A 15,267-nucleotide genomic window follows, 5' to 3' on the forward strand; every position below is an offset into this window, starting at 1 on the left:
CAGATTATCTTAAGGCTTAATACCTTGCTAGATGGTTCGACATCTAATTAGTTTACTGGCGCGGGGAACACCTTGCTATTCAGCATCTTACAAACCTTGGGATGACACATAACAGGGATAGTTTGGGTTTATCCGACACTGACTTAAAACTTAAAATCAGATGCCTAAAATAACAGCATGTCATGTATGACATAAGATTGGGCATGAAAAGTGGCCAAAATGATGAGGAAAGAGAAACACAACTAACTTAGAGTGACCAGTGAATATCCTGCGTGGAGGTGTCGTATGCTCTAGACTGCTCAAGTTCCATATATTGCCTCCTGCTTTGCTGACAGAACTCCGGTCCGCCAGAAAACTGACTGTTAACAACAGGTTCTGAAATTTGACCCAAACCGAGTTGAGGGGCCATCTCATGAGAGCTACTACCAGAGTCATTGCCCTTGAAACCCCAAGAGGCATTTGAATAAGGATTCACAACTGCACCATGACGCGTTGCTGGTTGGGCCGCAGAATACCTTTCGGTATTTATCATGTTATTTACCCCAAGACTCGACGCCCGATTTCTAGAGCCCCATGGTTGATTTGACAGAAGAGAGAGAGCACAGCTTGAGTCACCAACTCCGGTGAAGCATTGTCCCGGAGTAATTTCAGTACTGGAGAAAACAGTCCCACCCGGTGAACCTTGCATGAAAAGGTCAGGTCGAGGATTCTCCGAGTTGTTTTGCCATGGATGTGGAAGTGACCTTGCCGCAGCTGTGTTTTGATTTCCAGGTAAGTACTCTGATGATCTTGCTGTTGGCCACACATCCCTTGAGGAATGCCTTGGGTAAGCTGTGAAATCCATGATAAAGCTTCCATCTCTACTGCTTTCTGTATCAAATGCAGACACCTTATTAAATACACAGTAGAACTGCAAGCCATTCCCTTGCAATTACTAAACAAAGTTTTAAACACCATTTCTAAGCACGATCTAACCAATAATAGATGAAGAGAGCCTGCTATAACGAGAGGGTAATAATGATCCTGGTGGTGGTTTCCTGCGTCGCTCATTGTGACCTGCTAGCCGTCTTCGGCAACTCCGTTTCCCTTGGTCAAATTCAGGAAGCTGATGAAATCTGGATAATAGTGGGCACACAACAGAGCATAATTCTTCTTTTGTGATAGAGGAGGACGAGTGAAAAATGATTCATATAAGCAATTACAAAACATGCCTTTTGCAGCAAATGGGATCAGAAATTCAAAAGTAACTAACTTTAACTGTCAATGTAGGATATACCACACACTCAAGCCTTGTCGAAGCACAAAGACAAAATCTATAAGAATAAGATACTTTCCATAATTCATACATACTATTCTTAGGCATACTTTTGCTTAAGACATTTTATTGAAAAAAAAAAAAAAAAAGGAACCCTTAGACCTGGTTCTCTTTCCTGATGCATAAACAAGTCTGGAACCAGACAAGAAACTCAGATATTGCCATCACCTAAAATAGGTCCTTGGTACATGCTAAATCCCCAATCTGGAAGGCTACCAAGCATACTACAGTTCAGAATTCTCAAACATAACAAACTGAATTGAGAAAGAACTTGCCAATGAATATAACAATCTGCCAATTTACTATTATTGTCTGTTGTCACTTCTTTCAAAGTCAAGCCTACCTTAAAGACGCAAATCGTATGATTAAGATTCAAATTAAACAAGGAAACCATATTACAATATCTTAATAGGCACAGCCTGATTGCACCCTGAGAATTTTACAGCATAACTATAAGAAAAGAACAGATAGAGGTAAATACATCCTTAAAAAACTTTCAGCTTCTCCATATGCATGTTATTCCATCTAAAGATAGCAATGAAACATCTTTTTCACCTAGGAAATTGAAACAGCTTTTACATGACCTGGATTGCTTTTATCAGAGTGTATTACTTCCCACAGTCAAAAGCATGCATGCCTCAAACTCTATTTAGCACATTCACTCAAGTTCCATCACTAAAATTAACCCCAGTGACTATCTCAAGGAGTAAACCTCCTACACTTCATGATTTCTTAAGTTTTACTAGCATGGAAATAAAAGGGCTCTTGCATTCAACAAGGTATAAGCAGCATAAAATGGCAGAGGGAATGTCAAAATACCAAAAGTTGTCATGAGCAAAAAATTTAGGACCATTCGATTTTCTATTTCTTTTAGCTTTGAAGTGCATTATGTATGAGTCATTTATTTTGCAAACCATGCATTTTAGAATTATAAGCTTCGATAGACCGTGTAGTCAATTCATAATTTGTGAAAGTTTCAAAAATGATGAAAACAGCATGCATGCTTCAAACTCTATTTAGCACATTCACTCAAGTTCCATCACTAAAATTAACCCCAGTGACTATCTCAAGGAGTAAACCTCCTACACTTAATGATTTCTTAAGTTTTACTAGCATGGAAATAAAAGGGCTCTTGCATTCAACAAGGTATGAGCAGCATAAAATGGCAGAGGGAATGTCAAAATACCAAAAGTTGTCATGAGCAAAAAATTTAGGACCATTCGATTTTTTCTTTCTTTTAGCTTTGAAGTGCATTATGTATGAGTCATTTATTTTGCAAACCATGCATTTGAGAATTATAAGCTTCGTTAGACCGTGTAGTCAATTCATAATTTGTGAACGTTTCAAAAATGATGAAAACAGCATCTGGTTTTCTTTTTCAAAATAATGGAAATACAATACACCAATTGTGGATGCAATTGATCAACAACCACCACACCAAGCAAATGGCTCCAAAAAATCTGATTAAAAATTACAGAACATTAGGGAAGCAGCCAAATATATCCAGAGAGTAAAATACCACATACGTTGAAAGTAAAGGATCAAGACACAACATTCAATTATTTCTAACTTAATTACATGATTATTTATGTAGTCAACTGGATTATTTTTTATTAATCCCATGTTTCCTTATATGTGCAATTTTTATGAATTGCCAATGGATATATTAATCACATGAATCTCCTCCATACAATCATGTTTAATTCCGGTATAATAGACAATCTGCTTATCTCCAAACAAAGTATGATAAAGTGACAGATTCACCACTGCACAGGTAAAAAGGGTTTAGGAAACATGCAACTCAAATGGCTTTAAACAGGCCATTCAACAAGACCAGAAAACTAATTTCACTAAAGTTACTGAATAATATATACAACACAGAATTGATATAAACATATGTCTGAAGAACACAAGATAAGGATCAGGGATTACTTTAAAGTTGATAACTTAGTGCATGCTTTAGCATATTACAAGAAGGTGTCCTAGGTGTATGAAAAATTAAGACATCGGTGCAACAGGCACACAATTACATTACAATTAAGCAACCTGAAAAACATAGGACATAATAACCAAAATCTACTTAGGACGGTTAACCAAGAAAGAAGTTTCTTAAGATCACTGATAACCTACTATCAGTTTTACTTCTCTACTTATTCAAAGTTGAGGTGCCAGGTTCAAGATGAAGTACAGTTAGAACTCAGTTGGTCTTAAATGCTCCAATACTGGTTACTAATGCTGTTTGGTTTAAGAAAAGATCAGGTTTGCATACCGGATGCGCTGATGAGATTTTTAAGAAAATATGTGTAAGCCAAACCCATAAACCATAGAACCAGAAGTTATAAAAGAAAACTGAAGGATGGTTGAAATTTTATTTTGTGTAAATGCAATGCCATCTCAGCATAAAAATTTATTTAACAAAATAGTTCAGACATTGCCACCAGCTCAACATAGATTAAAAGGATCACTATAAAACTATGTAAGAGAAGACAAATTAAAAGCACCAAAAAATCTATGCCACCAATCCGTAGCTAAACACCAAAGCAAGCAAACACAACCAATGAAGTCCAGAACCTTCACTAGAATCGACTCCATCTACAAATCCAAACACAAAGAACCAAGAACATCAATCCAAAAAAGACAATAAGAAACCAAAACCCCAACCCTTCACTTTATAAGAATTCAAAACCAAGAAACAAGATAATTAGAGTACTTAAGTCCGAATTAACTTAAATAGAACTCAATTAAGCCCATACACCCATTTAACTAACCTAATAAATCCAAAACCACCTAATCCACAACCATAAGAAACAGGCTCATAATTCTAGCCACCATATCCCTTCCCACTAAACAGAGAAATTTAAAAAGACTAATAAATAGAAGAAAGTAACAAACTTCCAGACATAATGCAGAAAGCCACCAAGACTGGTACAAGGGAAAAACAAATAAAATCAAAAGTTAACCCGATAAAACTCAAAACCATCAATCATAGAAACAGAACATTAACTAAAAAAAGAATCCAATTAACAAGCTCTTCATAAATTAGTACAAGGGAAAAGGCGGACGACAAAGACCAGTCAAAACAAAGCAAGACTAAAAAAGTTGGAACTGAAAAGGAGAATGAAGAGAGCAAAGTTAGAGGTATTAGGAGGGCTGACCTGCTACACTGTTGACAAAACCTTTGCTCAAGACCAGCAACAATGACTTTAGGTGACTTAGAGTGCATACCACAAACCTTATGCCTCGAATAGTAAGCCTTAGCATCACTCAGATCCACTTTGCACCCTTCTACTTGACACCTTGGAGGCTGAGCCCCTTGCACCACTCCACCCACCCTGGCCTTCCTACTCGACCTGGATGAGCTTGAAGACCCCGGGCCTGACTTGGATGGAGTCCCCACGTTTGAACCACCAGCAGCAGTAGCAGTAGCAGCAGCTGCTGGTGGTGCACCAGCTGCTGCATCCTCAAAGTAGATTTTTTTACCAAACTTCAAGCCGTTGAGTGATTCAGTTGAAGAGTTGGTGGAAGAACCGCCCGACTCTCCCAAGGAGCCCGAACCCATTTCCATGAGCTCTGCCTAGTGCCCATTCATGGGGTTTTTGTCTTTGAGGGTCATGAAAATGTGCTCTTTCTTATCTCACCGTACACGCACCCAACAGACAGAAATTTTAATGCGTTTGTTTAGTCTAAACAGTAGTAAACAAACATAAATATAAAGGAGCGATAAACATTAATAAAGTAAAGTAAAGAGGAAAAAGAGATCCACAGAGAGAGACAGTGAAAGGTTAGACACCTGACACTGAAACTGGCCCATGCCAGCGAGGGATGTATAGTACACTCTGACTAAATTACTTTATTAGAAAAAATAAAGAAAGCTCAGAACAAACCAAATTTGTCAGTCTTTACTCTTTTAGAAACAGAAAGAATCAGCAAAGAATGGTAAGTATTGTTTTTTGAAAATTATTAATTATATAAATATTATTAAAAAAACGTTTGGTTCCTAAAATATGGAATTTGGAGAAAAAATATACTCTTTCGAAGAAAATATGATTTTCATGATATTTTATTTTTAGATTTTTGTGTTTGATTAAAATAATCTGAAATTATTAAATTATGTATTTTTATCATAATTTTTAATAACATGACAAATATAATATTTTGTTGAAAAATAATTGATAAATAATGTGAGCGGCCAATATTTTATTAAATTATTTATGAATTTGTGTGAATATTACTTATAATGTAATAATTTTTATATTTTATAAATATTTAATACAATACAAATATATAAATTATCAAAACTAAAATTTATTCATATCAACATATTTTATCATCTAATGCCGTTAAAACATTCATATGATCCCTCACAATTCAAACTCCTAGAACCAATATTTTGCCATAAATCTACAAAAATAGTGATAGAAATCTAAATGTATATACGTTTACATAACGAGTTAATGTCCAATAATCTTCAACTGCTGTTTTAAAAAATATTTTATTTTCGAGTATTTTAAGGACACCTTTTTTAAAATATTACTATATTTTTATCCAATACATTTGAAATCATCAATAAAATTATCAGTTATTATATTTAATATAAGATTATTACTTTATTCCAAAAAAAATTATTACTTTAAATAGAATATTAACTAGGGAAACCCTTTGAAAAAATAAATTTTATTTATTTATTTATTTACTTATATGTTTGAAGTTTGGGAGTGAGATTAAGCTGGTCGGGTGCTCATTCAATTGATGCAGAGGCACATCATTTGGGTTGAAGGGTAATAGTCAACGGAAAAGTCAAGATTGATCAATTATTTTTGCATTAATAAAGTTGGAAAAAAATTTTAATGAAAATTTTTAAGTGAATTTTGTAAATTTTTTTATTAAAAATGATAAAATAAAAATTAAAAGTGATACATTAAAAATTTTGTATTACATAGATTAAGTATGTAAAATTTGAAAAAATTAAAAAAAAAAATTGATTTTTTTAGATATATGTTTTTAATAATAATTTTGACAAAATTTGTATAATTAAACAAATATAAGACAAATTTAAATTATAAATAATATTTTTTTATAATATTTTTATATATTATTGATCTTTTATTTTCATATTAAATTCTATTAATTTATTAATCTAAAATTTTTATTAAATTATTTTTAAAAAGCAACTTTAATAACTTTACCTAAAAGACTTTAATTAAGTTTTGTCCAATAAAATTTACTTGGTGGATGCCATCATTAAGAATGGTAAACAATAGTAAGTGGCAGAACCCATAAAGATTATGTACCTAACATAAAATTATTAGCATGTTAAGTTCACGTTTTGTTGGTGGTGTAAATGGTTTTTTCTTTTTCTTTTTGGTGGTAAAGTGTGATTTGTAAATGAGTTCATATCAAATTAAGATAAATTAATCAAAACTAATAACTGCAAAAAATTTTCTTAATTTGTAGAAATATGAAAATAGATTGCATTGAATCGATACAATCTATTTAAATATTAATTCATTTATTAATAAATTATATTGATGAATAAATATAAAATTCAGTAATCCAAAAGTTAAAAGTGAAAGCTAAAAAACAAAATGCATGTGATATCAACCGCCCACACCCAGTCTCCCTTTGGATATAAAGTTCTTATTCTAATGTTTAAATTTTCAAATATCTATGCATTTTTTTATCTTGAATTTCTTTGAACCTATATCTTGAATTCTGTTTCTGAATATAAATTGAATCTTATTTTAATAGATAAAATTAGCCACAATTATAAAAAGGTACTACTATAATAAATCATTCGAAGGATACATTTATATAAATAAATATTAAATGTCACGATAGTATTAGATGTTAAATAATTTTCTTTGAATATTATAAATTAATTCAATTAATTTATATAATTGTTTTTAAAAATAATATTTAATATATTTAAAATTTATTATTTATAAATTTTTATTTGTAAATTATTTTTTTGTATTTTTAATATTCTAGTTGTAATGATTTTTTGGGTACAATGTAGATTTGTAGTAATAAAACCTTGTTAAAATTAGTAAAATTTTACATTATGATGGTACTAAAGAAATCTTTTGAATGATAAGTTTGTTTGTCATTTAGAAAGGGGTGGTCAATCAACAATGAGTGCCCCCATCCCATCAACTCACCATCCAAATTTTTTTTTTTTTATTTTAAACTCCAATTCACAATTTCATTGGCATTTGGAGAATAAAATCGAGGGATTTTTGGAACCAAGGATGTGACATTTTTTGGGGATTAGACCGTCGGCAAATAAGACAATTAATATTAGTTTAATCAAAGATTTGGAGACCTGTTAGGAAAAAAAATTTCCCTGCAACAGAGTTTGGGCAGCAATGGCAAAATTCACTGTCCCTTTGACCAAAAAAACCAAGATCCCCGAGTTTCTTTTGTTTGTATTCTTTTATAAGCTTGTACGCTGGTGTTTAAAATTATCAAATTTATATTTATATTTAATTATATTATTGGTAAAAGATAAAAATATATATATTAAGAATACAATTATAAGTGTCTTTTATTATCATAACCTACTTTTTTGGGCCAATACTAGAATGAGTTTGGTATAGGTTTTTTTTTTTCTTTTCCCAATTAATTAATTTAAATTTTATTTTATTTTTTATGTTAGAGAGTTATATAATCATATATTTGTATTTATTTTACATTTAACAAATATAAAATAAAAAAAATTTCAAATTATAATTTATATCAGCACGTTAATTTTATAAAATATGTTACTTTTATATTTTTTATATCATATTTAAAATTATCAAATTTGATATTAAATTAATTTAATTTAATTTTTAGATGATTGGCTGACATAAACTTGACTTTTATTATCTTAATTGAGAATGATATTGATAATCATAGTATTTTTTTAGATGGGAAAAATATTCAATTTTTTTTAAATATATTAATTATTAAATTAAATGTTCAAACAATAAATCTTAATATCAATAAATCTTTAAAATGTTTTGAAGCATTTATATGTTTTTTTCAAAATTAAATACATAAACATTTGTTGGTATTGGGAACTTTTAATTATAATTATAATTAAATATTATATTTATATAATTAACTGAATAATTAATTATTATATTACAATTAAATTACAATTAACTGAATAATTAATTAATAAAATATAATATAATTAAATAATCAAAATCATACGGAATGAAAATGAAACTTGAACTTTTATCCTCATGATCTAAAACTTCTTTCTTTTTTTTTTTTTTTCTTAACTAAAATTGGATTATGAAAAAAAAAAAGAGTTGGATTGATAATTGTACAATCCATTAATTACTATAATTATTATTAACTCTGAAATTCACCATTGGGAGCAGATGGTTGAACAAATTTCACTGTCAATCCAGTGAAACTGGGTGTCATGCTCCCACACAGGAAGCACATTTTGACAGTTGGTGTATTCAAGGATAACAAGCGATCTTATTTCCTTCTTCATTGATTTTTCTTTTCTCCCCTTATCATTATTGGTAAGACTATTCACACCAACTACAAATTGCTTTGTCCGTACAAAATGGCAACTATAAAAGAACAAGAATTTCCAATATTCACATCCTTAACATTTTAGGCGGTACAATTTTAAAGTGACAGGAACAACCACTGATTAATTTATGTCCCAAGGTTCCTGCCAGTCTATGGACTGCAAGTCTATGCACAATAAATACTTTTGGTTGTCTTAGCTGGAGATTAACTTTTTTTTAATAAATTTTATGATTTTAAATACGATGAAAAATAAAAAATATGAATAATATAGTATAAAATTTTAGTAAAATTTTTATATGAATATAATAAATAAAAAATATATTTTATATTTGATATGATAATTTTTATATTTTATACATATTTAATATAAAATAAATATGATATAATATATGAATTATCAAATTTATTTTTAGATAAATGATAATTTAAAAAGAAATCACAAAATTTTATTAAAAAGCAAATATGAAAAATATTTATATTTTTTTGGTAAAAAAGGAATGATAATTTAAAAAAAAAAAAAAAGGGTTAAGACATAAGGAAGAATTAAAATTAAAAAAAATTATGTGTCAAATATTCGAAGCTCAATTTTATACAAAATTATTACTATCTTTTTTATTAGCTATTTAGAATAATTTCTAAATTCGAAATATGCAATGATTTGGTCGTCAGCGTGTTGGACCGAAACTTCAATCATTTTTTTAGTCGAAAACCTTTAGAATATATAAAAGGGGAAAAGGAAAAAAAATTAATGCAATATTTATGCTGTCCATTATTCTTTATTGCTAATTATTTTGATGGACCCATGTCTTTGATGGATGTCAGATTTTCAAATTAATGATTAATATGGAAAAAAGAATATGGATCCAAAGATGGAAAATACCCTTTTTCCCAAAACTTTTTACTTTCCTATTAATATAATCATTTTTTTCTATTTTCTTAATGTCAAATCAAGGGTCAATTCTTAATCCGAAAGTTATGGGTTATGCCGACACTCAATCTGTACGGACGTTGGGTAAAAATAGAAAATCTTTAAATAAAAATTTCTATTACAAATTTTTATCTCGCGAATATTGACTTAATTATTTTTTCAAAAAAATTTTAATTCGATTGATCAAGGTTTAAAATTTTATTTTAAATGTTATTCATTAAAATATTTTGAAAAATCTTGATTAAAAATTTTGGTTTAGTAAATTACTTAAAATATGGAGTTATCAAAATTAATTACATTATATATTTTTATTTTCTTTTCTAGCGAGAAAAAACGATAGTATCATTATATATATATTTTTTTTTGTTAGAGGTATTTTTAAATTTAAAAAATAAATTCATCTTTTTTATTAAAGATTTTTAGTAAATAAATATAAATAATTTTAATTTTTAAATGATTTAATAGTGTATAATATCACATTAATTAAGTTACGTTTTTACTTGATTACATATCATTCATTTTTTTTTATAAATAAAATAATTCATATACTATCTATTCATCTCTTTTTTTATTATTATTATTTCTCTTATCTTAATATATGACTTTAAAATCATAATTAAAACGTAATGAATACTCTTATTTTTATCATTGATCATTCTTTTTTTTATATATATATATAATTTTAAAATTTTCACCTCTAACTCGGGTTCGACATCAACTTGTGTCAATGTTGTTTTTTTCACTAGAGTTACTTAATGAATGAGCTTTTCTTTCGCAGTAATTAATGCAAAAAATTTACAGGTTGGGGAGGTTATTACTCATTACTCATTGTCATATTATATTAATGGCAGTGGCAGAATGTATAAATCCCCACCGAAACAATGAATGCCCAAACAGGGAAAAAGGGTTTAAATTCATGGCCCTACCCTACTAAACCAACGTTTATTTTTTTGCTTTGAGGATGATTTTTTTGCTACATTTGGAATCAACAAAAGTTCCACCACCAATCCCACTTTCCAAGGATTTTTCCACTTTATAATTCATTTGAATCATTCCCACAACCGAGCATCTTGGAAACAACAAGACACAAAATGTTTACATGATTAATGGTTTCTTTCTAAGTTATATAATTGCTTCAAGAGTTAGGGTGGGTTAGCCAAGGCTTCATTATAAATAGATTTCACCAAATTAAGTTAATATTTGGAAAACATAAAGTAGCATGTTAATTACATTTCTTATTATAATCTTTCATTTTTATACTAACAAACTAATTTCAATAAAGAAAATATACTCCAAGTGATTGATACATATAATTGTGTTTCAGTTGAAAAGAAAAAAATTATAAAAATAAAATTTGTCTATTTCTTTTAAGTTTGAATTTTAAAACATAAGAATGATAAATTTTTATAAGATAAAAAGAAGATTATAAAAAGTCTCTTGATTATTAATTTCTTTTGAATGATAAATTATTCACTTCATGTCATTGGAAGAGAAAGATTGCACTAAAATGAAAAAAAAAACAAAACAAAATATAAAAAATATTAGTATTGAAAATATAAAATATTGAATATCAAGATTAACTCGGTTAATTTATGAAACCACTTTTAAAAAATAATATTCAGTAAGTCTGAATTCAAATTTTAGTACTAATAATTTCTTTTTCTATAACTAATTTACGACCTTTTCTATGTAAAAAAAATTGAATATTTGACTTATTAGTCGAAATGTTGAAAAAAAAAATTATAGCTAAAAATAAAATTTAGTATTCATTAGTAAAAACATGGATCTCATTTTTCTTATAATTCAATAGTCCTTTATATTTTGTCATTTTTCTTTGAATTTGTATAAATAATGTATAGCCTTATAAACACCTATTAACCCTTAGATATCATAATCTTGAACTTATATTTTGAACATTTAATACATGATATATGTAGCTAGATATAAATAAGAGCATGGTGCAATACTCAATACATTAAAATTTTATTGGTTATACTTTATAGTTACGATTCAAATTAAAGATAATTTAATTAGGATAATTGAAGCTGTTGGATGGTGGTATATATCCTTAATTAAATTGACTATTAATGAAGCAAGAATGCCGGGTCCATTTTTCAACCAATGAACAATGCATTATGTATATAAATGACATCTTAATGTATTAAGTCCATGAGATATCTTTACGACTTAAGGTAATATTTGATGTATAAAATTATTGATATAATAAGATAATAATTATCTTATGTTATGTTTAATCTGCATATAAAGAGAATGATAAGAATTGTAAGGAAGATTAATATCCTCTTAGTATAGGATTATTCAATCCTATCAAAATGGAGAAAATTATTTTTAATTAATGAAATTAAATTTACATATCTAATTATACCCTTAAAAATTATATCAATAATTTAAACTGTATAAATTTTTTAAAAAATAATTTTGACAAATAAGTAAATTATTTTATTTAATTATTACATACATTAAACACAAAATAAAATGACATTATTTAAGTACCAAACATGACTTAAGATAAATGAATAAATTTATAATTTTTTCCTCAAAATCATTTATTTGGAAAAAATAGAAAAAAAATCTCATACAAATTATATAGATTAATCACTTCATTTATAGTTTTATCCATAATTTTTTTTGTTTCTTTCATTTTCTATTTATTATACCACACACATACAAGGAAAGAATAAAAATGTCTTCCTTTTTCCTCCTTTAATATTTCTCTCTTTCTATCAAATAAAATAATTTCAACTATAATTTTTATTATAATATTATAATTATTCAATCATAATAAAAAATTATGTGATAATTTATCACTTACAAAAATAAACTTCACAGATTATTTTGATAAATCTTATATAATTTAAAAATTAATTAATTGTAATATAATAATTATAAATGATATATTATAATTGAATAAGGAAAGAAAGTGGGAAATGTACCCAAAAAAAAAAAGTGAAATCTTGTCGACGATGAGTTGGTTCAATTGGTTGATTCATTGGCCTTGACCTTTAACGAGATTTTGGTTTCGGCATCAATGACTCCTCATTGCTGCTACCAAAATGTGAGCCTCCTGGCAAGACAAATGGGGCTGCACATCTGTCCTTTTAACTTGGATTTTTGTTACCTAAGAAAAGGAAACTTCGAATCTGGACATGTCAATGACGCCTGATTCGGCAGGTGGAGTAATAGAAGAGACTCATCTTACAATTATTGATAAAAAATTATGTAATTTATTGATGAAATATTAAATTTAAAATTTGACGGTCCAAAAAAAAAAAAAAATCAATTGAAAAGCTTTTGTAATGATTGTCCCTTGTAAAGCACGCATCTAATTTTTCAACTTCTCTACTTGTCTTTTGTCCCCTATGGCAACAAGCAAGTCTAGCATAGGCCTGACGATAACAACTTTAATTTTCCATGAAAAATAAATGATAAATGACCAAAAAATGTACTTATATTATATATTTGTTACATTTTATTTTTTATTCAAATAAAAATTATATGTTGAATTAATTACATGAGTTAGATATAAAACCCTATTAATATTTCAATTGATATGATGATGAGATTTGATTTTAATATATTTATAATGTGCTTCAAGTGTCACAATTAATTTTTAAATTTAAATTTAAATTTTAAAATTTGTATTAATAACACATTTTTGGATATTGCAGATTTGCATGTCACAAGGAATGCTAAAAATTTCAAAAGTATATGTATATATAGCATAAAGACTATATACATACAAATCTAATTTTGTATTTTTATATAATAAGTAATATTATTAGTCTCAAAGTCTAAGCAAGCACGAATGCTTTGAGTGTTACTATAAGAGTTAATTACACATTTAATATTTAAATTTAAGAAAATTTGTACAAATTGATATCTAAAAAATTATAAAATATACAACTTCGGTTTGCATTGAAATTGGATTAAAAACACTTTTTGAATGCAAACGTTATTTTCAACCGTAATGCTAAACTAAACCTAACTCGAGTAGTCAAGTTTATGAAAGAAGCAAAAATTTCATGTTACGATCTTTTAGCATCTATGGAACCTTCTAGCTTAGGCCATGTCTACCAGCACCTGCTGTATCATTGAGCACCAAAAAGCATTCATGGATTCTATTTCATGTAAACATTCAACTTTAGCTTACATGAACATTTGGATTTATGAGTTCTAACAAATCATTTGAACCACTTATTCCTGTTCCATAAGAAAAATCCTCTACCAACAGAATTGCATAAAAAAATGCAGACTAAACTATGAACAGCAAATAGGATGAAGCAAACTGTTATCTTTTAAATCATTAGTCATGCAGGGAAAAAAAAAAAAAGAACTTTTATTTGTTGTTGACACATTGCAACTATCTCACAAGTCAAAACTCACACAATTGCCCCAGTCCCCTGACATGGAAACATAAGCATTAAACAGCTTGATAGATTGGGGTGGGTGGCTTTATTGATGATGAATTGAGGATCACTCCAAGAATCAATCCATCTGAAACCTTGAAAACACTCAACCAAAGCCAAACTGATTCAGAACAAAAATGTAGGCTTTTTAGTTAATGGCAAGTGGCAACAACCAACATTTTGGTTTTTGTAATTTTTATCATTTATGACCAACAAATTTTATGTTCTTCAACACAGGTTTAATATTATAGATTTTACTCATGATGATTGATCAGAGATCAGAGATTTTCCGTAAAATCTCAATCATAAGATCTGCCACCAGCTGAAGTAAGCCAAAGACACATGAAAAAGCAAAACAATGCAAAACAGACTAAAGAATCAGAGATGTGAGAATGAATAGATCTAGTTTCTATTTGAATGCTATTGCTACATGATAAGGATGATAAGCAGTTTCTGCTAAAGATGATTATGGCACCATTTTCATGCAAGAGATTTCTTGCATCAGTGTGTCAAACTAATGATATTAATCATCACAACTATCAAAGATACCATGCTGTGAAAGGGCTTAGAAGCAGAGAAAAGGGAAATCTACAGCACCCTATTAATAAACTGATTTTCTTTAGCGAAGTGCGGAAAGGAATCTTACACTGTTCGTAAAATTAAGAACTGTTTATTAGAAGAAAAAAAGCTTTACCTCATTTCAACCACTTTGGCATAATTAACTCACAAGAATCTAGCATTCCTTTTGCGAAAGCCATCTGCTTAATGCTTTAGTTCATCTGCATATACACTCACATTTACTCCACCTGTTTTTCAGCTTCAAGACTTCATGTTCTTTCTCTGACCCTTGGCTTGCACCTAAGGCCTTTCTCCTTGTATCCAGAAGAACAAAGATAAAGCAAATCCTGCACGAAAGCACTCATTCTCTGCTGTCTAGAATTAAAAAGATTAGTACATCTTCAAGCTTCTGTTATGTCATATATAACTTGGCAAAGAAATTAGAAAGATAGATATGGAAAGAAGGTTAGTTATAGATGCAATGCCACTAAAACACAAACTTAATA

General features: G+C 28.6%; 1 protein-coding gene across 1 annotated transcript; it reads right to left on the reverse strand.

Moving 5' to 3' along the window:
- Positions 1 to 143: 143 nt before the first annotated feature.
- On the reverse strand, positions 144 to 4,994 carry LOC111311559 (squamosa promoter-binding-like protein 9). The gene is made up of 3 exons (XM_022911040.2): positions 4,471 to 4,994; positions 976 to 1,115; positions 144 to 870 (listed from the first exon to the last, which is right to left on the reverse strand). Exons 1-3 carry the CDS (start codon positions 4,878 to 4,880, stop codon positions 248 to 250), a joined length of 1,173 nt encoding a protein of 390 aa, XP_022766775.2. The 5' UTR covers positions 4,881 to 4,994; the 3' UTR covers positions 144 to 247.
- Between the last annotated feature and the right edge of the window lie 10,273 nt (positions 4,995 to 15,267).

The sequence above is a fragment of the Durio zibethinus genome, chromosome 1 (assembly GCF_047325235.1).
Source record: "Durio zibethinus cultivar Kanyao isolate XHJ-2024 chromosome 1, ASM4732523v1, whole genome shotgun sequence".
In the NCBI taxonomy this organism is placed as follows: domain Eukaryota; kingdom Viridiplantae; phylum Streptophyta; class Magnoliopsida; order Malvales; family Malvaceae; genus Durio; species Durio zibethinus.

Excerpts from the sequence above, each read along its gene's own strand:
- LOC111311559 (XM_022911040.2), bottom strand. The coding sequence starts at position 4,880 with ATGGAAATGGGTTCGGGCTCCTTGGGAGAGTCGGGCGGTTCTTCCACC. Across the intron at positions 1,116-4,470 it reads TTTTGTCAACAGTGTAGCAG|ATTTCATCAGCTTCCTGAAT; the intron begins GTCAGCCCTCCT and ends ACTATTATCCAG. Across the intron at positions 871-975 it reads GCTCTCTTCATCTATTATTG|AAAGCAGTAGAGATGGAAGC; the intron begins GTTAGATCGTGC and ends CATTTGATACAG.